The sequence below is a fragment of the Populus nigra genome, chromosome 10 (assembly GCF_951802175.1).
Source record: "Populus nigra chromosome 10, ddPopNigr1.1, whole genome shotgun sequence".
Lineage (NCBI taxonomy): Eukaryota > Viridiplantae > Streptophyta > Magnoliopsida > Malpighiales > Salicaceae > Populus > Populus nigra.
The window spans coordinates 9,728,415-9,753,497 of NC_084861.1; the positions used below are offsets into that span (position 1 = coordinate 9,728,415).

At 34.4% G+C, this 25,083-nt stretch overlaps 2 protein-coding genes across 4 annotated transcripts; one reads left to right on the forward strand and one right to left on the reverse strand.

The window, feature by feature from the left end:
• The first annotated feature begins 250 nt into the window (after nt 1-250).
• Nucleotides 251-2,432, forward strand: LOC133705915 (DNA-directed RNA polymerases II, IV and V subunit 9A). The gene is made up of 4 exons (XM_062131359.1): nt 251-430; nt 530-605; nt 708-866; nt 2,157-2,432. Exons 1-4 carry the CDS (start codon nt 402-404, stop codon nt 2,235-2,237), a joined length of 345 nt encoding a protein of 114 aa, XP_061987343.1. The 5' UTR covers nt 251-401; the 3' UTR covers nt 2,238-2,432.
• Nucleotides 2,433-2,672: 240 nt separating this feature from the next.
• On the reverse strand, nt 2,673-18,507 carry LOC133705914 (uncharacterized). Of its 3 annotated transcripts, XM_062131357.1 has the most exons (26): nt 18,167-18,507; nt 17,870-17,955; nt 17,725-17,756; nt 14,757-15,111; nt 14,369-14,520; nt 13,936-14,175; nt 13,599-13,708; nt 13,429-13,506; nt 13,229-13,335; nt 12,310-12,404; nt 12,109-12,224; nt 11,831-11,934; nt 11,674-11,751; nt 11,472-11,550; nt 11,130-11,298; nt 9,966-10,036; nt 8,726-8,806; nt 8,570-8,640; nt 7,364-7,460; nt 7,209-7,268; nt 6,633-6,687; nt 6,135-6,529; nt 4,180-6,033; nt 3,455-4,027; nt 3,266-3,324; nt 2,673-3,080 (listed from the first exon to the last, which is right to left on the reverse strand). In XM_062131357.1, the coding sequence occupies exons 4-26, from the start codon at nt 15,104-15,106 to the stop codon at nt 2,885-2,887; spliced, it is 5,190 nt and encodes a 1,729-aa protein (XP_061987341.1). In that variant the 5' UTR covers nt 15,107-15,111; nt 17,725-17,756; nt 17,870-17,955; nt 18,167-18,507; the 3' UTR covers nt 2,673-2,884. The 3 variants fall into 3 exon arrangements, with proteins under 3 accessions (XP_061987341.1, XP_061987339.1, XP_061987340.1); XM_062131355.1 differs by lacking the exon at nt 17,725-17,756; XM_062131356.1 differs by lacking the exons at nt 17,725-17,756; nt 17,870-17,955.
• Between the last annotated feature and the right edge of the window lie 6,576 nt (nt 18,508-25,083).

Consider the following 25,083-nt stretch of genomic DNA (forward strand, 5'->3'; position numbering starts at 1 on the left):
TGCTTTATTTTTTAAAAAAAATATTAAAATAATAATATTTTTTATTTTTTTAAAATTCATTTTTAATATTAATACATCAAAACAATATTAAAATATAAAAAAAAATTAATTTTTAAAAAAATAAAATTGAAATTAAAAAAAAAAAAAAAAAAAAACAGTTTAAACTACGTTCATAAACACACCATGTTAATTTTAGCCATGGTCTAACATGGCTTTAAAAAGCTGACCCCCAGAGGCAAAATTGACGTGTCTGTCTTCTAGGCTAACTGACGAACAACGACATGTCATTCCATAACATAAGCGTGTGTCTTTGTAATTAACAGACAGAACCTCTCTAGACTAGAGAGCGGAGAGCAGAGGGTGGATACTTGTCAAAAGAAAAACATAAAACTTGCATCAAGATGAGTACCATGAAATTTTGCCGCGAATGGTAGCAGCATCTTTTCTTTTTATCAACCACCTAAACTGCGTTCACTTCTTTTATTTTGTCTTCGATTAATCTATTTATTGATACCATAATGTTTTGCAGCAACAACATTCTGTACCCTAGAGAAGACAGAGATCAGAAGATCCTTCTTTACGCTTGCCGCAACTGTGATCACCAGGTTTAGACTTTTATTATAATTCAATTTAAAACTAAACCCATTATTTATTAAAATGAAAAACCCTAATCTTCTTTTTCTTGGGTTTTTTTTTTTTTTTTGCAGGAGATTGCTGATGATAACTGTGTGTACCGAAATGAGGTGCATCACTCAGTAGCAGAGAGAACTCAGGTATTGCAAGATGTAGCTGCTGACCCTACTCTCCCTCGCACTAAAGCTGTTACTTGCACTGTATGCAAACATCCTGAAGCTGTCTTCTTCCAGGTTAGTACTATTTTTTATGCTATTCTGTGCCGATGGGAATTTTCTCTCCTTTTTTTTTAGTATTGGATTTTCTCGAATATTTGGTGTGTGGGTTTGTTAGTATTATATTGAATTTTATTGTTGCGTTTGTTAGTTTGCCTTTGGCAGGAAATTGTTTGCTTTATTATGATAAGTGACAGTGCTCATATGGAAAACATTTTAAAAAGTTATGATCTGAAACCATATTGAATAAGAGCAAAAAATGCAAGCTTTAATGAAGGGGAAGTACACGACTTAGGTTTGATTTTTAAGGGGGTGTAGTGTGAAAGGTTGCTAGAGCATATTTGCAGCTGAAGAGGGACGGGGTATGCTTTATTTAACACAATGCCATATGTTGGTTGGGAGTTACTGACATGCAAAAGTAGTTGAAGGATATACTGGTGATATTTGACGAGAAACACATTGGAGATAGTTTTAGCATAGCTATGGATGTAGTGGAAATATCTAAGAGAATCATTATTCTTTTTAATTCTACATGGTTGCGCATTTTATGTTTCTTTTCTGCCGATACAAATGAGATTACATTAGCATGTACTGGATTGTTTCCTTGTTTTTCCTCTCTTCATATGTATGTTTCACCATTTCACATTGATTGGATCGCCCTAGATGTCTCCAGTAAAATATATTTTTACATAAGAGACAACCTATTCATCTTATATTTTACTGTTCTGCAGTTGCACTCCATTAGAAGTTTCTCTTCGTGGTTGCTGGAATCATATTTGAGTTACTCCTTTAAAATGCAATTTTAGAATCCCTCTAAATCTACGCCATGGCATTTGGGTTCTAATTTTATGTAATATCTTCTGTTTAATTTTGAACTACTTTTCTTGAAAGGTGACTTTCATATAGACGTATAGAAAATGCCTTTATTAACATTCTAAAACTCAAGCTTTTGACTTGTTCCCTTGAGATTCAAGTGTGCGGTAGAATCCATCATAGGGAAAGTGTGGACTCACAATAGGCTGTCGTGTTTTCTTTTCTGGAATGATATTTCTCACCAGTTTGTCAATGTATGTACCTGCCACTGAGTTGCCATTATGCTCGATGTCTTCTTAATTCATTTTCAACTTGTTTTTTGGTGAGTCTATCTGTTAGCAAGTATTGGGCACTACCGCTTACTTGAGAGCTTGGTTTACTTGGAAGTCATTACTATTCAAAATGTGCTTATTGGGATCATTAATCAAATGAACTTGCTGCAACGAAACAGCGATTCTTCAAAGTTCTAATGTGAAGTTTTCTTCAATCATGCAGGCAACTTCTAGGGGAGAGGAGGGTATGACGCTGTTTTTCGTGTGCTGCAACCCAAATTGTGGCCACAGGTGGAGAGATTGAGATTCATCTGCCCACCAAGCAAAGCTCTAAATATGATGCATTTAGAAATGTTGCCTTCAAGACGGATCTAGTTGATACCCCATGTACGGTTTCTGATCTGCCAATTTTGCGGATGGAGACTTTTGCAATCATTTTATATATTTCTGTACGAGTACTAGTTAATTCTCAAGAATTTTTTATCCTTGATAAACCAAATTATGAGGTTCATCCTTTATTGGTTACAGCTACTTCAGTATGAGGGGGGCGGGGTCTGATTTTTACATGATCGAGTCTTCATATTTTTACGCCTCGCTAAAAATGCGTAGAAGGTTCCTTTTCATTAAACTGTAGGTGCCATACATGTACCATTGGAGCAAACTAACTTGAACTCATTTACAAATAATCAGTTTCCTGTAAATTTGAGAACAAGGACTAAAATGTGAACAGCATTCTACATCGAAGGAAATGTTGAGATTTTCTGTGTTTCTGTTATTATTAATGACGATGCTGACAAAGTTGTCTATACAAGAAAGAATCTTAAGTGGAGATTTCTCCGATTCCCAAAATTGAAGCTAGAGGAAAAAATATCTACGAGTAAAAAAAATTATATACAAAAAATACGGGAGGAAAAAACAGAACGGCCCAACTGATATCACAACAATTTGAGGTTACAAAGACGATAATGTCCGTGTGAACCAGTTTGATAAACGTTTCATTTTCGTCAAGAGCTCTGCCTTCTTCGCAAAGTATGATTCTGCATTCAACAACATGACTTCAAAGTCATGCTTCAATGCCTCCAAGCTTCTATAGTAGTTGTTTTCTAACCTTGCCTGGATCACTTCAAGAGACAATGGAACTGCAAACCTGGGAATTTCAGGGATCCAAACACCAGCTCAAGCACCCAAAATTTTGCAAGTTACATTCAAGATGCAAGGGAATTGGTTTCACATTCACTAAGGCATCGTTAACGCTTATACTTCTTGAGAAAAAACCATCTCAATACAAAATTAAAAAAAAATAAATAACAAGAAACAGGCACAAGAAAATACCCGTTAGTAAAACGAGACGTCTGCGAAACTTGCCTTAGCTTTTCAACCCCATAATGATCCTAAAGACGTGCAAAAATAAAAAATTCAGAAAAGTCCTGCAATATCTCCAAATTGATATACTAGCCACATCTAAACATTTTTAAAGATCTTATACAAGAAAAAAAATTTCCCACCCTCTTGCATGATTACCTGGTGTTTTTGGCCTGCTCGCTCTAGTTTGGAGAAGGCAAACAGCAACTTGTTCATAGTCTCCTCATCTATATGAGGCTGCTCAAACATGGTACCATCATCAAAAAGCTCCCACGGACTGTGATGATGCAGTTCTTTGGGATCACTCTTATACTGAACAGCACACCTCTCCCATGGACTCTCAGGAAATTCAGAAGATTTGGGCTTTGTATATAAAACCCGGCCATACCACCAATCACCATCTTCTTCACCCTCATTTTTCCACCAGACCTTACATTTATCCCTGCGACTCCAATCCCTCTGTATGGCAGCATCAAACCGAGTTTTTTCAACAAGAAAATCTGGGAAGCCAGTCATTTCAGGTAGAGTTAATTTGAATGATCTCTGAAATGCACTGGAAGTAGGATCTATAAATTTAAGCGTCATTTTGCAGCAACTATCCCCAGATCCTGCAAATGGAGCATACTCGAGGACTTCAACCTTACAGAATTCAACTGCCCTTATGTTTCCCTTGATTGTCTTCCAAGGGCCTGCTTCTTTTGACTTCATGCAGTCTATGTACTCTTGATGGCCCTGAAAAACAAAGCTTCCAAGATAAATCATTTAAATCACAAGAACATAAATCATTTAAATCACAAGACCTAAATTGCAATATCCAAAGGCAAGAATCAAGAATGAACTATAGGTCAGCAAAAAAGGAATCTTTAGCGTCTCTTCCAGGTGACCTGTCTCAAGTATGCTAATTCATCCCCCTGTTGGGGGATGTAACGAGAGCCCTCCTCATGCATTGACAACATTAACCATGACGCCCTTTTGGCTGACTGATGCAACTTCCTCTTTCCATCTACTGGACTTGTGTCATGAAAGTGACAACTGGCTTTCCTGTTTCTAGTAGATCTCAATCGAACTGTCATCCTTGAGCTTGATCCCCATTCTTCACATGGAAGCTGAAATCTACTAACAGAACCATTGTGGGTATCTCTACAAGTATCATCTGATTCATGTCCCTGCCCCAAATGGAGATCATTGGTTGCAATATTTGCATCATGTGTTCCCTTTGAGCCCATGGAATGTAATCTATGAGATCCACCAATTGTGCCTTCATAGGAATCCCCTCTGGAGTCAAGATGAGGGTTACAAGCAATTGAAGTTTCTTCTCTGATGCTGCCATCACGTTCTGAGTTAATTTTACCTCTACCTGGCTTTGACCTTCTATAAACAACATCAAACATCTTTTTGGGATGTGAACGGGACCCAACTGAGTCATCCAAGGATGGCAAGGAAATTTCACCAATTCGTGTATCCGATTCTTCCAATCCATCACCTTTATATTCTGGAGTATTTCCACTGGAACCATCATGCTCCAGCATCTCCTTAACTGGATACTGTGTCATGTTTGCAGACTTATCAGTTGATAAATCACACCCACCATTTCCCTGATTATCTAGTGAATCCTTCAATATCTTTTTTGATCTTATCCTTATCATTGTTGAGAAAGATGGGAAGCTCTCTCTGAGATCAGGAGGGTTGTCATTCTCATTAGCCATGTGACCCAGGTTTGGTAATGTATCAAAATCCATGCATCTGTTGAAGGTTGAGTGCACTTTACCACTGGACACATCATTTACAACCTCTGAGGTATCGGGCCCAGCATTTCTTTCATTCACTGGTATGACTCCTTCATTGTCCACATTATTTTGAACTTCTAAAGTAGGGGGTATTGTGCCATGATCTTCCTGAAATTTTGAGAATCTGCTGAGACTATTTTCATTTTCATTTTCATTTTGTTCACCAAGGCATGCACTAGATCCAGTATATGCTGCTGATAAAATGGATTCTCCTAATCTCTGACGCTTAGAAGTACGAGCCTTTACACCTCCCCATCTGATATCCCCATTTTTGTATCCTTCAGACAGGTCCAAAGGATAATGGTCTATCTGTGCTCTTCTTCCTCCATCCATTCTGCTGCAATGTGCATCACCAGAAAAGTATCCCGGATCTTGAGAGCTTGTAGGAACCCCATTGACCTCGGTGGCTTCATGAGGAGCTTTGGACGATGATCCAACCACATCAACCTGGTAGTCACACTTGTGTATTCCACTTTCTGGGAATACAATCTTAATAGAATCGCGAACTGGCAATTTAAAGACCAATCTCCTCCTATTTATAGTATTCATGTGAGATTCAGTAAGTTCACGTGATTCAGCAAAGTCTTCAGACTCTTCCAGGATATCTTTTCCCTTCAAATTCCTGTTCCTGTCGTTGTCCAAAGATCTATTTGATTCATCACTTTCAATATTTGAGTCTTGCATGCCAGATTCAGTTTCTGATAAGTCACCTTCCGAACCATCTTCATCTTCTCCATCTGTAGCTGTTCCAGTAATTTTTGAAAACAAACTACGCGCATTGCGGGCAGCAGCTCTTTGAGGTCTTAAGGCCTTTGAAGTGGAAGACTTCTTCTTTGAAACTTTCCGGCCAATCCTTGATTTCCTAGCTCGATCACTTCTAATTGAATTTCCATCACACTCATCCAAATTCTTCCTCTTAACACGCCTCCCAGAAGAAGTCATTAGCTCAATCTGCAAGAAGTCGGAGCAAGAAGAATAAGCTAGAAATCAAGAATAAGTCAAGCATGCATGAAATCCAAAATTTTAAATGAGAATCGTAGATGAACACTTACTTCACCCTTTTGTTTTCTCCGTTTAGACCTTCGGAAACCATCCCCGCCCTCAGCCCCACTGTGTTCTGCAGTACATTCTGGATCTTCAGATGAACTAGAATTTGAACTTCCTTGCTCCGCCTCAGAAGAACACTCTTCAGGGGCATTGTACTCTGAATCATTGTCATCACTTTGCATGTCATTTTCTGGTTCCCAATCCATGGCATCTATAAACTCAGGCAGTGGCTCAACCAATACATCCAAGTCAGCCAAGGGGAGAATTTGGTTATCTGGGTCTAGACTGAAGTCTGGCCCAGCAGCAAATCTTATAGAAGATGGCTTCCACTCCACACCCAGAGCTCCTAATCGTCTCTGCTGATACGTGCTTTGGTAAGGTTCTGTATAGGGAATCATCCCTAGAATTCTCAAAAACAAGAAGTACTTGAGAGAATGTAATCGCAAATAACACATGCCATAAGTATACTACAATGATAAGAGTTGCCAAGGTGAAATTACAACCTGAGTCACAAAGGAGATCTTGCATATTCCGTCGGAACGGTACTAGTTGAGTTTCCTGAATTAAAAGTTTGCATTGTTTGAAATCAAGACATGAACAAGAAACCAAAAAGAACAATGTAAAGCAGAAGTTCAAATACTACATCTTATCCGCAGGATCTATTGGGACTAGATCAGTAAAATTTTCAATACCCAACAGTTATAGCAAAGGGGTACTATTATGATCATTTATAAACTCATAAATTGATTACCATAACTCTACTTATGGATATGCATTTGTGCATGCAAATAATAAGTAAATGCCAGACATCAAAAGTACATGCTAAGACTTGGTAATTCAGAATTAGGGTTACAAGAAGGATGAGCAAGAATTTTTTCAAGTGAGCATGCAACTCAATAGTAATCTCAATGAATGAGAAGAGTGCTACTATAGCATGCCGCCTTACAATCAAGATGTTACGTTTCCTTAATAATGTTAGGCCCTTCTCAAGGTGCATGTTTCTTGACAATAGGTAAATGAAGTAGTGCATAATAATAAATAGGTTTGCTGAAGTCACCAAATTATGACAGCCAGCTAACCTGGTCAAGTACATTTCCGTGGGCATCTTGTATCAGAGGCCGATAATCACCAAGGAAGAACTGTAAAGAACACAGAGTTTAGTGTCATAATGCATTTCCAGAAAGCCAGTTCTCAGCAGAACCTACAAAAGCATGAGCGGTTATTTATAACACACCTGATCATATTTAGCATCCTTTTGGGACTCGCCTTGGCCTGTATTTAATATGTACAGCTGACCAACATCATCTGAAAGTATAATGGATGTACCGTCCCTATAATAAAGCCATATGCAATAATCATGACAACAGCAGTAAGGTTGCAAAAAAATTACAGACATATCCACCACCATTTTGATCAAGAAGAACTAAGATAAAAAAAACAAAAGCATAAAATTAAACTCCATCTCAAGGATAATAAAATACATATACAATAACTTATCATGCAAAGCTGATATAACATTGCTAAGTGGAAACACCTATTTGAGATCTGAAATATAGATTCACGATCACATAAATTCATCTGACATTCACTTAGATGAGTCGATTCCAGGAAAAGTTGAACTGGTAAAATAACCGTGAGGCTAAAATGAAATCCAATTAGTTTTAAAGATAGAACTAGTGAAAATTTAAAGAATCAATGCTCATACTGAGGTTACACTGCTATTTAAATCCGATCATGCATCACATAGTAGGATAAAATAGAAGGTCCAGTGGAGGGCAAGGTCTCAAATGTTTGACCTTACCCAGGACTCTTCCTGAAATTATTATTTGGATTTATTTTAACTGTTGGAGGACATGAATTGAAATCTCAAAGTTGCCTTAAAGTTCAAAGATCTCAAACACAACTCTCCTGGAGGGAACAACCAGAAAAAAAAATGAATATGAATGCCGCTGCATTTTAATTAGTTACAGGGACTACAGACAAGAACTTATCAACAGAACAAAATTAAAACCTAAAAGTATCTTTATGTGGTTTGTCAAGAATAAAAAGTTATTTTCTACAAATCAATCAAATATTTAAGTTGGTTTATGACAAGTGAAGGGAGAATTCTCAATGGAATACACAGAGCATGAATGTCAAGTCAACTCGTAAGCAAGTGAGAAAATAAAAATTGATCCACTAGTCTAACTACAAGAAGTTAAAATATAATTTCCCCAAACTTCAATAAGAACCATTCTTCACATAACATCTTGAAATAACGAAGAGAAAAGTAAATTAAATGGTCTAGAAAGCTTCTATTTTAGAATATTAAACTATCAAGAAACAATGAAAGGCAAGTGAGATTCATATGATGTCACTTGACATTGATTCAGAAGAGTGATACTGACAGAATCAACAAAAACAAAAGGAGATTCTACATTAAGCATTAACAGGCACTTACGGTGAAAACTTTCCATCTACCAACTTGAAATGTGAAATTTCATAGATCCGGATGGGTGTGCCCTCCCAAATCTAAAGGACAAAGAGAATATGAATGCACTTGTAACCAAAGAGAGGTAGTAGAATATAAAATGGGCTTAGCAAATTGGAGACTCACATCCCACACTATTGTTTTTCCATCATAGCCAGCGCTCATAGCTATTCTTGGGTTGAAAGGATGAACATCAAGAACATATGTCTGCCAGGAACACAAATAACATGGTCAGAAACACTGGACACCTGAGGTAAATAACATGTGAAAAGCAAGATAATCCAACAGTGTGTCACAATAAAATGCATTGATATGAAAAACAGGAAAATGAGAAATGAGAGCAAAACAGAAAATAGCATCCTTCTAAAGGAATAGGAAATTTCAGCTGTTCCACAAGGATCTCCTGATAGAAATGTGATATGGATGGATGACGAGATTTTGTAAGAATCACCACATGAAAGGCAATGAAACACAAGAAAGCGTTGATCTATGCCACCAGCGGTCATGGAAGGTGCCGGGAAACAGGCTTAGAATAACAATGTATCTTTGGTCCTTGTATACAAACAGAATGGGAGGTTGAAATGATGTCAAATTACAGCAAAATATGCTTTTGAAATGCTAAAACATACACATATGGGATAAACAAACCATTTCTAAACTAAAAATGGGTAGGGACAGTAAGAATCTGCAAAAGATAGATACCAATTTCTTCTAGTGAATGAGCAAAGGAAAAATTTGACTAGTGAAACAATTAAAATAACATTTTCTCTTTTTGCTGATAAGAGTGGCACTTAAAATATTACAAAAGTTTGCAGAGATTTCATTTAGAACTATCAATGGTAATGAACGAGAGATGGTTAAACATACTGACAAACTGAGTTCATTAGTGAAAATACATAATATATTTTAACAAAGAAGAATGAAACGTTATATACAATTACCAGCTGCAAAAAACTAAATCAATTCTTTTCCAGCCCTTCTCAGTTTTTGACCATCAACTTAGAAGAGAATTCACTTAAACTGAATAATCAGGTGATATGGCAAAAACAACATGAAACAATTATAAAACTAGCAAAATGCATTTACATGACCTGAAGAAAAAGCATTCTAGCAAATCTCATTTACAGCAGTTGTAAAACTAACAAGGAGAACCATTACAAGAGATCAATAAAATAGTTAAGAGCACCCCATGAATTCACCAGTCCAAAAATCATATCATAGGGAGAGATGATAGCACAGAAATTGTTCAATGAGAGGAACATATCAGTCATCCTGACATGTAATTACATATGGACAATTCAACATTTACATCCTAATTAAGAAAGGGAAAAAAAGATACTTGTTAGAAAAATGGGGAAACACTTACAGATTGAGTATGACCAGTCAAAGAATGCACCAAACTACCATCAGCAGCATTCCAAACACATATTCTGCAATCTGCACCAGAATCATCACCCCCACACAATCAACTTACAGAAAATAATGACTATTTCCTACTTCAAAAAATATTTAGTAGAATCCAACTCAATTCTGAAATATCATTTTTTTGGTATGGTCAATTACATGGAGGAAAGGGTCTGCATTTATTTATTTATGTTTTTGTTTAAATTTTATCAGGGGGGCAAAGCACTAAAAAGTCTCTGGAAACCTTTCCAGGCCTATTGAAATTTAAATTTTCTTGTCCCCCACCCAAATACATAAGGGGACAAATGAGCATATAAAGATCAAAAAAATACACAAAAATCATCACATAATGCTTTGTCCAAATAGTGAACAGCAACAACAAACATAAAATTCAACAGAAAAATAAAAGATGATCTTTAGACAACAATGAGGACTCAATGGTTGAAAGTTTCAACGTGCAATGAAAGTTTCAAAGTGTAGATTTCTTCCATTATGAATAAGTGAAACAGACAGCTGCCCTTTTTTATCTGACAATGTCCCTGAACTTGCCCAGGAGTCAAAGTGTGTAAATAACATTCCATTATCCCCAATTTTCTGGAAACTAGATAATCTGCTACCTGGTACAAGTAATACAATCCACTAGTACCAAGTTCAACAGAAAATGACCATTGTTGTGATCTTAAAAACACTTTAACCAACAACAACACAAAGAATAAGCCTGTTAAGAATTACACGGCCTTGTTTCCTTTCCTTTTCTGAATTTCTCCAACATTCCAGGCACTTCAAGCATTTAGTAACTAAAATAGAAAGGGAAATGACAACATAACCATCAAATACAACATATCTACAGCAAAGCATGACTAATAGAGCCTCAACAATGAGTCCCAACCAAAACATCATTTTGCCATAAAAGAAGGTTTTGCTGGAAGAAAATGGGAGCACTTAAGAATTTTAAGATGGGTTTGCTTGTAAGGCGAATGCCCAGGGATTGATGGACAAACATCCCCTGTATTCTAAAACAAAAACTAATAACTGAGGGGCAGAAGATAGTCGAGTTTATATAGCTGCACATACATATTCATCCATGAATGTGTACATGAATACTTGTCAGTGAAATACACAATACCCATAATAGCAGCAAGGACGAAACGATTATCCAGACTCCACACGATCATGTTCACCCCACGAGGAGTTGGAAGAATTCTCTGTCGTGGACCTCCTCGTGGAGGTTGAGGAGGCATTGGTGGAGGAGGAACTTTCAGGTGATAATGTCGTATCCAACGGCCAGCTTTCCCCTTCAAAAAGAAAGAAATATATATTTGTTGTTCAGAAATCAAGATGGAATCCTGATACTACTCAAGGTCACATTGACCTATATTGAACCTCACAGAAACTACATGACCGACTCTTACTTCCCTGAGAAAAAAGAAAACCAAGGGAGAGGGGGGCATAAAAAGAGGTTATTTACATGAGATCTACGTGATTTTGGAATCCAAATAATTGCACTTCCATCTCGAGAACAGGTAACTATGCTGTCTTGAGAATACCTGACACATTTAATTACAAAGCATGTTTTGTCAATAGATTTAATTAACTACAACACAAGGGTGTAATTATTCTCATTATAAATATAGCACGACATAAATAAGCAAATAAGAAAAATTCCATACCATGAATTTTTAAATTTTGGAATATTCTCTTCCTTTGAGCTGTCAGCCATAGAAAATCTAGATGGCACGACACAACCACTGCAAAGCAAATCAGAATGCTATGTCAGTAATCTAAAAAACTTTTATGGCAGCATTAGCACAGACCAAGAAACACTACCTAAATTGAACATAGTTGACATCATTCTCATGGCCAGGTAACGCATCTATCTCATGATTTGGCTGGTCTGAATCATCCGTGTTGGATTTAAGAGCATTCCACACCTGCAAGTGAAAAGATAATGCTAACAAGCTATTCAATGTATACACTTCAATATAGAGGCACAAAGATTATTCACATCAGTTCTCCCAAAATCAATATTCACATCACATATAGAAGATAAAAATGGGATGACCACAATGCAGAATTGCAAGCAAACCAAGGGAATTCAAATATACCCTAGCAAGGTGGTCAGAGCTACCAGTGACAAATACATTTCCATGAGCATTGAATGCACAACAAAAAATTTGATGGCTCTGAGGACCACTACTTGAGGATGGACCGCTGTTCTTTCCTGCAGGCATTTCAGAGTTCTTGTAACTTTTTTTTATAAATGAACCACTTCCTAAATCATGAGTTTGAATGAAAAGGTAACTAACCAGCCACAGGATCCGGAGGCCTTGGAACATATATTCGTGCACCTAAGTTGGAAGACCTGGCATCCCAAATCCTACATGTTCCATCATCAGAAGATCTGCAAAGCAAGAGTAAAAGCTATAAATTATAGCAGAGAACAAGTCATGAGGAGTCTGCACTGTAGTTTTCAAGGTACCAGTGCCTACTTTTCAAACAGCAACAATGGAGATTTTGCGTGAACAGAAAAAAACAAAACAAAGCCAAAGCTAAAACTTCATAATTTTACATGCATCAAAATCCAAGTGCAAAGGAAAACCAACTACCGCATAGTTACTGAAATAAGGACTTTGAATCAAAATTCACTTGAAACAATGCAGGTATTATACGACTTGAGGCCTCAACTAAGCCAAACTCAACTCAACTAAATCTTAATCCTAACAAATGGAGTCGAATACAAGAGTTGTTTGGGCTTGAATATGGATATTTATTGACAGCCACAAAAATAATTGATGGCCTGAAATTCTATGAGACAAGAAGATTGAGGTAACATGCTACAAATTTAATCATGATGAGGAAAAAGAAAAAACCTACAAAGTTAATGATCCAGAGAAGAGAATAAAGATACATGGATTAAATTTCCCATTAACTTAAAGGATACAAGAGTTTAAGTTGAGAACCATCTCCATCAAATCCATTCATGGTAGGCATCTGGCTTTTCCTCAAATCACAAAAGGTTTCTGATTGGGAAAAAACAGGTCTGGTTTCAAACCTAACAAGCGATAAAATAAAGTCCTGCAGCAACTACAGTGGCATGTTCCAAATTTCCAATTTCAAGATTCCTCATAACAAGTCAAATCCAAAGGTAGTGGATTGATGAAACAAAGGACAAAATCTCAGAAATGTAGAGCATGCATATTATAAGAAGATTGCAATCAGCCTTACGACAAAAGCTGGTATGCAGAACCAGGCCTTGGACTAAATGCAATGGAAGTAACAGCTGCAGAATGTCCACGCAGAACTGATATTGGCATCCCATCTGGCAAACGCCACTGCCCAAATCAAGAGATAGCGATCAAATATTGGGTGTAAATATAATAAACAGGAAGAAAGCCGTTAATTTGCAGAAGAAAAAAGAAGCTTACAACTCGAATTATGCAATCATTTGAAGAGGATGCCACCAGGGTATTATTTGAATTTACAGCCAAGTCAGTAATGTCCCCCTTTCACACATGGATTGAAATGCAACTTGTGATTAAACAGAAATGGAAAGATAAAGAAATGATGCATATTTGATTTATAGAACCATACTCACTTCATGCCCACGACAGCTAGCTAAGCAAAAAGCAGTTTCCATGGACCAGATTTTTACAAGACGATCATCTGAACCAGTGACAACATATCTCCCTGAGCGATCAAATATTGCTGCAGGATTTACATCAAGGCAATTTTAGGTACAAATCCACCAACACAAACAAAAATTAAGAGAAAATGCATATGGTGGGATATCCAAGATACAGCTGGATAAATGCTTTATTTCATTTCAGATTTTGGCCGACAATGGCCACTATATATGACATGTGGGTTTTCCCAAAGATTGGAACATAAACTGCATAATCCAATTCCATAAAATGTTGCTATAAAACCCATACCACAATAGACAGCATTCCGATGTCCACGTACTCTCTTGACATTTTGCATTTTCTGAACCATAGTTAATGGTTTTGCAATAGCATAGCATGTTGCACGAATAGATGGTGCACGATGGTGTCTTGCAAAACCACCCCCAATTTCCCTCAAACTTAACCCACGAACCTGATCAGCATGTCTATGAGGCCATCGCATGTGAGCAGGGGGGTGCTTGACTTGGCCATTTCCCTTATCTCTATCACCTTAGGAAGAGGAGGATGCAAAATTAGACACAAAGGGGAATTTTACATCTTATTAACTTCCAGGTAAAAATAGATGACGAACTCTAGTATCTCCTGTGAATAGACAATATCTCACAAGAGCATAAAAACCTCATATACAAGTAAAAATTCAGATTTTTTTTTCATTTAAAAGGCTTAAATAGATGTAACGTACAACTCAAAAGTGAAAATGAACCCATTCCCAGAAGGGTAGGAACATCAGCAGCATTTGGAACATCAGAAATCAAGCCTTCTGATGGAGAGGCTGTATTGAGCAACAATTGCTTCAAAAGCTTTACCAAGTGATTCTTCTCAATGTGAGGATACCTGTATAGGTATAATTAATGAAAGGTCAGGATCGGAGGGTTTGAGGCAAAATCTACATTATATAGCCATGGAAATACAGGCAAAATTTCACAAAAGAAACCAGGACCATTATCTCAATCCATTTTTAACTTGACCATATATGTAGGCATATGTAGTTTGCCCCACAAAAGCAACACTAAGAGTAATTGTGTGTGCCCACAAATGAGAGAGAGAGAGAGAGAGAGCGCATTGCCTACCGCTCCTCCAAACTTTTGTAACTTAATGGAAATGATAGACCATTATCATTTTCATCCCCACTAAGCCTTTCACGTCTTGAATACCATGCATGATATCTTCTAGGTAAAAGTTGATGTTCAAGAAGTTCATTCCAAAACTGTACATAAGTTCTCTGACATGGCCCAGCTGAAAGGAAATGCATGATTAAAAAGTAAACTTCACTAAGGTCAACATCCACATCTTTCACCCTTCTGTGACTTGTCTCTGGCTCTGCAAGGTGGGCATTCTCACGCCCCTTACTTGAAAAGATCAAAGGCTTCATACTACCAGAAGGTGCATCACTTGAAGGAATGTACTTCCGAAGAGCCATGTTTCCTGTCATTCAAGAAGCCAGAAAAACAAAAGTTAAACAAAGAAGTTGATCAATTCCAAATAAAAAAGAAAAACTAAGCATTAAAAGATACAAACGAAATATAAGGAATCCTTTAGCATGCAGCTTAGTGGAAGTCAATGAATCCAATGAAATTAAGCGTGTTATAATATTTAAAGTGTCCATTAAAAAAGTTTGGTTCTCAAACTTTTGTGCAGAAAAAATAGCATCAAATATTTTATTCAATGATCAAATAATGAGTATTGTTGTTGGAAGCGCCCAAAAATCCAATTAGATTTAAATATCTATTGAGTGGGGCATCAGTTTTTGATGGGTTATTTGCTTCGAATTTAGATCCTATTAAAGCCTTTTCCACTGTATAAACATTACAGATATTTGTAAGACCAGGTTTGATTTATATATATATATATATATATATAGGTGTCAAAATTATTCTAGTGCTGAAAGACTGGTATAATGAATTTCTGATGGATTAGTGGTAGAAGAATGGTTCATGATTTTGTTTTATCAGATCATTCACAAAATTAATGAATTTGATTGGTTGTCAATTGAGACATGGGTCCTATAACCTGCAACTCAACTTCAATAAATTTTATGATTCCTTGATTCTTATTCCTTGGTTAAATATTTTCATTGCTAATAGGAGAAAGATCTGGTAAGTCTGATTTATTAAATTACTTACAATGCAATTAGATTTAATTGATTCTACTATATAATGTATAAAGTTTCTTATTCATTATTAATGCTAAATTTATAGATTTCACATATTTCAATAATGCTTTACAAATTTATATCTAAATAGTCAATTCGATATAATATAAAAAACCAAACAGCTGTAGTCATGGAGATAGCCCTAGCATGTCACTCTTTCTCGTATAATTCATTCAGAATGAAATTCAAAAGAAAGCATGATTATAAATCAAATCCATAATTAAAATAAATAAATTTTAGTTTAAATTTCAATTACTGGTCACTATACTACAGTAATTTAAGAAATTAATAGATCAAATTTTAAATAAAAAAAATTGACATCATTCAGAATCATATCCTATACTCTAACAGGCAAAACCCATTGTTTGAGTGTTTTTATCAGTAGGTAAATTTGCAGCGTGTGTTTATAATGTGATCCATTACTTCCGAATTGGATCAAATGTGGGCCATTTGACCCTTGTCTCCAATTATAATTAGAAAAGGCAATTTAAATTGTTTGGAATGCATCTTTTAATATTTTAAATTCAATGTACACTGCCAAATGGATGATAGCATGCCCTTCTCCCTCCATCATCAGCCCTCACACTCCAACCAGATTAACCGCCACCAAATAGCAAATCCAGAATCACAACAATGTCAACTAATGGTGCTATAAACAGAAAAGCAGAAAAATTTGTCAACTGTGAAACCGTGAGCCAACAACCACAAAATTCAGATTCACCAGCACCAAATCAACCCCAAGACTTCCCCATGTACACAAATCATATAATCTCCTAGTCCATTAAACATGAACAAACCTCAATTCATCCTAAAATTGAAGGCCATGATAATTGAGCATGTGAAAGAAAATCTTTCACATATTTAACAGGCAACAAAAGGCCATCCACCTCGATTATCTTTGTCAAGCACCCATGTACTAATCACACAACATACACCAAATGCTCCTACCTCAAAAGTTCTTGATCAAAGCAAAAGGGGCTCATATCCACACCAGTGCAATTAATGCTACCATCTCAAAAGTAGAACCACCGATGAAAATATCGACTGGTTGGAGAGACAAGGTAAGTAAACTACCACCAACCCTGGGCCCCCTCTCTAGCAAACCTTATTCGGAAATAATACCAAGAGAAAAGCGTGTAATATTTCCCTGAACAACCAAGTGATGGAACTAACTTCTAATAATCAAAATTCATGATAATTATCAGGAGATGGTCATTCCTTCAAGACACCTATCAATACATGCCCAACTAAGAACCTATGAGTTGAGAAACTTTACACATAGCAAATGTACTTAATTACAAAGGAATCTTTTTCAAGTAGAAACAATAGAATTTCTTATTCAAGAGTCCAAGTCCCTGTTGGAATAAAAATTCAACTAAGTGAAGCCTTCGGAGTAACCCTAGGAGGACAAAAACTTCAAAGCTGTCCAGCGTCATAACTATTCTTTACTAGACAGCTATCAAAGTTACCACCTAGAAGTCCTTCAGCGTGAAATTTATAGAGAAACTCTGTCATTTTCCCCTTTATTTCTATCCACTTCCCCTGCACTCATATAATTTTCTAAGAATAAGACACCTCACAACTCTCAAGTGAATCATCACTTGAGCTTCACGATATCAAGGTTCAGCTGAACTAGTGCAAAACAGTACTTCGAAAAGCAGAGATAGACCCCAAAAAGAAAAAGAAAAACCTACCAATTAAAAAGAAAAACAAAAGAATTGGAATATAAACTCCTAATCCCCCTAATGACCCCTCAAAGCATTCCCGATACTTCAGTTACATTACTGATACAGCCTTTGAATTTTTGCTGAATCCGCATAAGGTTCAACCAAAAATTAAAATCAAGCAATAATAACAATGAAGAAGTCTTTTCTTAACACACTCACATTTACGCGTGACATGAGCACACATGAAGAGCCTACACATTCACCAATTGATTGGTTAACAATGCCACACGCTACTCAATTAATAATCAATAAAAAAAACCCTAATTTAAACAAATCATTAGCAAACATGATAACGACGTGGAACCTGATGTAATGCGAGAGATAAATCAACCAGAAGGAATTCTTGTATACTTTTGAAAGCCAAACCAGCAAAAATCCAAATGCATTCCTCTGTACCACCAAAAAAACCAAAACCCTAATTTCAATTTATCCCATTTACAATCAAATACGCACGCTAATATCGAAACAAGCCTTATTGAAGATCTAATTCAACACATTCGCCATAACCTTATCAATTTCCCGGTAAACAGACCAAAAATCACATAATGGTATAAATAAACCAAATTAGTGAAGACAAAAGGAGTGTTATTGTTGTACATACCTTCGAATATTGAAACAAAACGGCAGCCTTTTGGAGGTATGTTAGCAATGCCCTGGCTTTTCTTTTCTTTTCTCTTCTTCTGACAATGAAGGAGATCGAGAGGTTGAAAAGAGACTGTGATTAGGTAGAATTTGAAATTCAGAGAGTATTGGCGAGTGTAGGAGACGCGCGAGGAAGTGATTTAGATTCTTGGAGGGAGCTCTGTGTGCGTGTGTGCGCGCTTTCGATTCTTGCTTTGCTGGGGAGATTGGGGAGCGAGGTAGGCAGAAACGGGAGGAGAAGGCAAGGACTGAAACGTAGCGTTTTATATCTTTGCGGCTGCTCTTTTTCTCTCTACTCTACAGGAGATATGAGAGAGAAATTTGAGATAAAGAGAATATTATATATAGTATTTAGGATTGTCTGCTTGTTATGGATTGAAACGGCACCGTACAGGTTCTGTTTCCACTTTCCAGGAGTTTGTGTCAGGAGATTGCGAAGACGGCCCCACGGCACGGGTGAAACTTTTATTTTTTTCTTTTTTAGCCCAAAAAGGATAGATACTTATTCGAAGTGTATGATAAACTTATTGCTTGTGTTTTCTAGAAATTACTGAGAATCTGCATAATTTTATGTTTTTAAAGTTTTTGTAAAAAAATTAATTTTTTTTATTTTTTACTTTAAATTAATTGTTTTTTAATATTTTTAAATCATTTTGATATGTTATTTTAATATATTTTTTATAAATAAATTAAAAACAACTACAATTATACTCTCAAGTATCTCTATCTCCTAAATTAGTCTCTCTAGTTTTAAAAATTATTAGCTAATTCCTTCACTAGTTTTGGCCCTGAGCTTATCAGCATATGTGACTCTCTTTTTATAACCAAGTTAGAGGGATTTTTACAGTGAGCTAAGAACGTGTCTTGTCAGAGAGGATGAAAAAAACAAATGATGGGAGGAACAGAAAGGATGGGAAGAATAAGAGATCGAGAGGTTACAGTCCATCTAGCTGTTTAATTTAAACAAAAGGACAAATGAGAGTCGATACATACAAATAGAAAAATATTAGAAAATAGAAGTGAATAAGGTTTGACCCTTCTTGCTGAATAAAGTGAAAACTCAATCCTTCACTTTCAATTCATTCGTATTCCTTTTTTCTCGATCCCTGGTAAAAAACACATTTGGCAAGATTTTATGATTATAGTTTTTTAAAAAATAAATCTAAAAAAACAATTTTAATTGCCATTTAAAAAAAATATAATGAGATGAACTGTTTCATGTAAAATAAATAAAAAACAAATCTTCATAAAAAAAAAGTTATTTTAATTTCTACAAAATTAATATTTAAAATATAATTATATATGAGATTTAGTGTAAAAAAAATATTTTGCTAACTAAATGGTTTTTTTGTGGTCGGATAAAATGTAAAAGTGATCACCGCATATATATATATACATGGTAAATATTTATAAGAATATCCAAAAACCCATGAATATAACATGAATATTTAAATTCTTTTACCAATAATTAAGATATAAAAATATAAAAAAACTTCATACATAAATATCCATTCTCATAACTATTCTTGTAAATATCTGTGTTATGGCAATCAATGACAATATCTGTGTTAGGGCAATCAATGACGTAGCAATGGTGGTTGTTGATGGATAATGACGGGTCATGGTTTCTCAAATCAATCTCATTTATGAGATAACGCGCTGAAGTTATAATCCCAAATGAAATTATATCTTTTACGGCGAACAACTCAAAGTAAAGGAGTGGCTGACTCTGCCCAGCTCTATATTAGGCCTGGACGTATCTACAACCATCCTTGCATTGGGTTCGGATATGATCGTGTCCGACTCCATGTTAGACCTGGATGTATCCACGCCTGACCCTATGTTGGGTGGACGTGACCGTCCCTGATCATTTTTGGGTTTAGTTGCGAGCTAGACCCGTTTTTTCCTGGGCTCCGAACGTGAATTGAGTCCAACGTCCCTCATGTTGGGTGCGTAACTGAAAGGTCATTCTACACTGAGCCTCTTAAGTCTAGATTAATAATTATGATACTCATCATAATCCTATTAAATACGAACAAGTCATTCATACTTACATTAATCAAATGTAATGGTACAAGTAGTAAGATAATATTTTTTAATTATACAAGATTACTTTTCTACCCCCTATACGTTGCATGAGGCAGTAAAAATCAGGTGATATAAAATAAGGGAAAAGGAGGAGGAAAGGGGACTCTCTCTCAGTTCGCTTCTCCTCACCCTTAAACCTTTCCAACGTTTTTTATATATTTATAAAAGCTCTTTAATATCTCCATTAATGTCGTTATTTACACAAATATTCCTGGTATTGATTTGATCTTTGGAGGGTCTTCCATCAACACCATCGGGGGACTTTGTGCATGTATTTATTCCATAAGAATTTTATATTCTCTGAGAGAGAGATTTGCTCAGTGAAAAGCATAGTTATTAAACCCGGCCCGGCCCGGCGGGTCGACCCGGTGGCTGGACCGGTCCGGGTTTAATAAAAGACCGGCTGTGGCAACAGCCCAGCCAAACCTGGGCTACCTGGCGGGTCAACCCGGGACCCGGGCGACCCGGGCTAACCCGGATGAGACCCGGTTTTTTTTTTTTCAAATGTGGGATTTAAAATCCATTGGTATATATACTCTATATTCCCAAGAAAAAAGTCATGTTTTTTCAATGTGGAATAAAAAAACCTTTTGGTTTAAATACTTCAACTTAAAAGGATAACATAATATATTTTCAATGTGGGATTTGAAGCCCTTTCATGTATATACTCCATATTCCCATGAAAAAATTTATGTGTTTTTCGATGTGGGATTTGAAACCCATTAGTATATATACTCTATGTTCCCAAGAAAAAAATCATGTTTTTTCAATGTGAGATAAAAACCTTTTGGTTTAAATACTTTAACTTAAAGGCATAACATAATATCTTTTCAATTTGGGATTTGAAGCCCTTTCATAGATATACTCCATGTTCCCATGAAAAAAGTTATATTTTTTCGATGTGGGATTTGAAACCCATTAGTATATATATACTCTATGTTTCCAATAAAAAAATCATGTTTTTTCAATGTGGGATAAAAAAACCTTTTGGTTTAAATACTTCAATTTAAAAGGATAATATAATATCTTTTCAATGTGGGATTTGAAACCTATTAGTATATATACTATATGTTTCCAAAAAAAAAGTTATGTTTTTTCAATGTGGGATAAAAAACGTTTTTAGTTTAAATACCTTAACTTAAAAGCTTAACATAATATCTTTTTAATGTGGAATAAAAAACTTTTTAAAATATTATTTTAAACTTCATAATATATATAATCTATATTTACATGGATTCTTTCATATGAAATATTAAAATTTTAATTTTTGTTTAATTTTTCCGGGTTAATCCGGGTTGACCCGAGTTGACCGGGGTTAACCCATAAAACCCAAGACCCGGCCTCTTGGCCGGGTCAACCCCCGGACCGGGTTTAATAACTATGGTAAAAAGCTTACGTGGTCTTAAAGCCGAGGTTATTAAATTCACCATTAATAATGTATGAGAATTTTTATGAATAATTCATCTAAGAATATTCCCTGTGATTTTTATAACCTCATCTCATCAGTAGTGATGTATTTCGTGAGTGAAGATATTTTTGCCAACTATTTAAATTTGTAACACTGATAATTTATTTAAATTCAGAAAAACAAGGAGTCTAAGAGGTGTTTATTAGTTTGATGGTGGTTGTGTTTTAAAGTATTTTTTTGTTTTAAAAATATTAAAATAATATATTTTTATTTTTAAAATCAACATATAAAAAAAATCTAAAAACAATAAAAATTAATTTTAAAAAATTAATCAAATTTTAATAAAAAAACAGGTTAAAATTCTTTCTCTAACATCCTGTAAAACGTACAGAAGCGAAAACATTTTTCTTGTTTATACAAACATTTAGTGGATTTTTTAAAACCGTGAACCACGTGAACATGCAAATATTGATAGCGATCATGCTGCATGTTTTCTTTTAAAAAATAGAAAAATAGAAAATAAAAAAAGTACGACACCAAGCACGGACTAATTTATTAGGTGATTCATTTTGCATTATAATAACTTCTGTTTCCAATTTTTTTTACTGAAAAAATATTAAATTTTTTTATTAAATTTTTTTTTATAATTTTAACATATCAGTATCAAAAACAATATATATATATATATATATATACATATATAAGTATCAATTTAATACATTTTTAATTAAAAAATATCATACACTAATCCAATACAAGCACCAAGTTAGATCTACTCTCTTTTTCTTTAGAATTAATTATTTATTATCTTGCCTCTTCGCTTATGTCTTTGTTATTGCCATTTTTACTTAACATTCCAAATATGATGATAACGCCGCCACAATAAATTGATATCTAATAGTTTTATGACCCACACGATGCCACGAGTCTATTTTTTATATAAAAATTATAAAAAAATTTAAAATCTAAAAACATTAGAATTTTCTGTGAAGTTATATCTAAAAGTCTTGAGTTTGATTGCAATGTCTGACCCAAAACTAATATTTATAATATTAATAATAACATTAAACATGCATAACCTAAGTTTAAGTGAGTTTGACTGCAACACCAAACCTAATAGCCTTGGATGTGGATCTGGCTGCAAGGTCGTGTTATAAAAATGTGATAATTAAATAGATTAATGAAAAATAAAAACAAAAAAAATCCAATAGGAAGAAAAAAACTAACGAAGAAAAAGAAAAAAATATGAATTAACTGGGTTAACCCTTCAACCCAGGTTAACCCGTCAAACCTGAGATTCGCATCATAAAAGTTTGATAACTAAATAGAAAAAAAAGTGACTGGTTAACTGGGTTAAACCGTCAAACCCGGGGTATGTGTCATGAAAATCTAATAATTAAATGGAAAAAAATTTAACATTAACAAACTAAAATAAATGAAAAAAAATAATTAAAAAGAAAAAAAGTCAAAAAAATTCCGGGTTAACCCATCAAACCCGGGATCCGTGTCATGAAAATTTGATAACTAAATAAAAAATTAACATTAACAAATTAAATTAAAAAATATATATTAAAAGAAAAAAACACAAAAAAAATAAATAAAAACAGAAAAAAAATACAAAAAAAAAAAGAAAAAACAGCTATATTTTAGTATATATTATTATTATAAGTATAATTATAATATATAAGTTATATTATTATAATTATAATATATAAGTACAGGTGGAGAAAGCTACGATGCTTTCCCACACCTTTTAAAATATTACTTAATAATTATTATGTGAAGCTTATCATGGAAAAGGTACAGCAAAAAATTAGCGGTTATGATTTGATAGTGTGATAGTGGTTGTTTTTCAAATAATATTTTATATCAAAATACATGTTAATAATTTTTTTTATTTTTTAAAAATTATTTTTGATATCAGCACATTAAAACAATTCAAAACATATAAATCATATTAAATTTTAATAAAATAAATAAATTTTTTAGAAACGTGATTTGCACCGTATTCTTAAACGTATTCGTTTAGCCAATATACAATTAATGAAAATCAATTGTAGATGATTAACAAGTTTTCAATCTTGCTGTCCAGAAATTTAAAAAAAAAAAAAAACATGAAGCAGTAGGCAAACAACTAAAAGAAGGTGGATTGCCATGTATTCCTTCAAATTTTTTAATCATAACGATGGTGTTTGACAGGTTTTGCCAGTGGCGACTCTCTTCCCCTTTCCTTTCTTCTTCTGCTGGGTCGAAATCATATCATAAAAAATATTATGAAAAGCTAGACGAATCAGGAAAATATAAAGAATTGACGCTTGTTGATATAATGAAAATATATTAAAAAAAAATAAAAAAAACCTTGAGTGAGGCCGCAAGTCAAGCCGGGTGAAAAAAATAAAACACATGATTTGAGATATGAAATTTAAATAACCTTGTAAATAGCAAAAGTGAAAAAAATCTGAAAAAAAAAATTGAAAGAAAAATGCTTTAAAAAAATACCAAAGCCAACCCAGACTAATATTTCAAATTTATAACCCGATTCATGAGATCAAGGTGACCCCCATTAAAGGCAAACCTAGAAAAATAAAGAAACAAGATTTTTAAACAAACAAATATTGAGGGATAAAATTGATGATAAAAAGTTTATAAAAATAACAATCAAAACAAAAACAAAAACAAATAACAATTTAAAAAATCAAAACTAAATTCAACATAAAAGCCAACTGAAAATAAATGCCAAGGGAAATTTAAATGAAATTAAATGTTTATGAATGAAATTGAAAAAAAAATCAATTAAGAAAAATTATTGAAAATAACAATTAAAAGAATTGGCACCAAACTTAACATAAAAATTAAATGGAAAGAAATGTTGATGAATCAAATTGAAGAAAAACAAATAAATCAAAAAAATGATTGAAAACCAAAAAAACATCAATTAAAAATATAGGAACTAAATTTAATAAAGCATAACAAAATCAAACAACTAGGGATCAAATTGAAAATAAAATCCAACTATAAACAATCGGCATAAATAAAACAATTACAACTAAGAGAAGAAGAGAATGATAAAAAGAAAAAAGAAATTGAAGGGCTAATATAATTTTTTGCATGACCAACATGTAACCCAAGAAAGAAAGAGAAGGATAAGAAAGATAAAAAGAAAAAAAGAAAAAGAAAAGTCAATTGACATCAAAATATACCTCACTATTATACATGTGTTGTCCAGAAATAAAGAGAACACCGAGACACATCAAATAATATGACGGAAGCTTAATTTCAACCACCTTAACCAGTCGTACACGCTGCTAGAAAGCGGCGAAGTTGCTGACGCGTGCTTAGTAGCTTTTTTTATGGGCATAAAATTAAAAATACCTTTATGA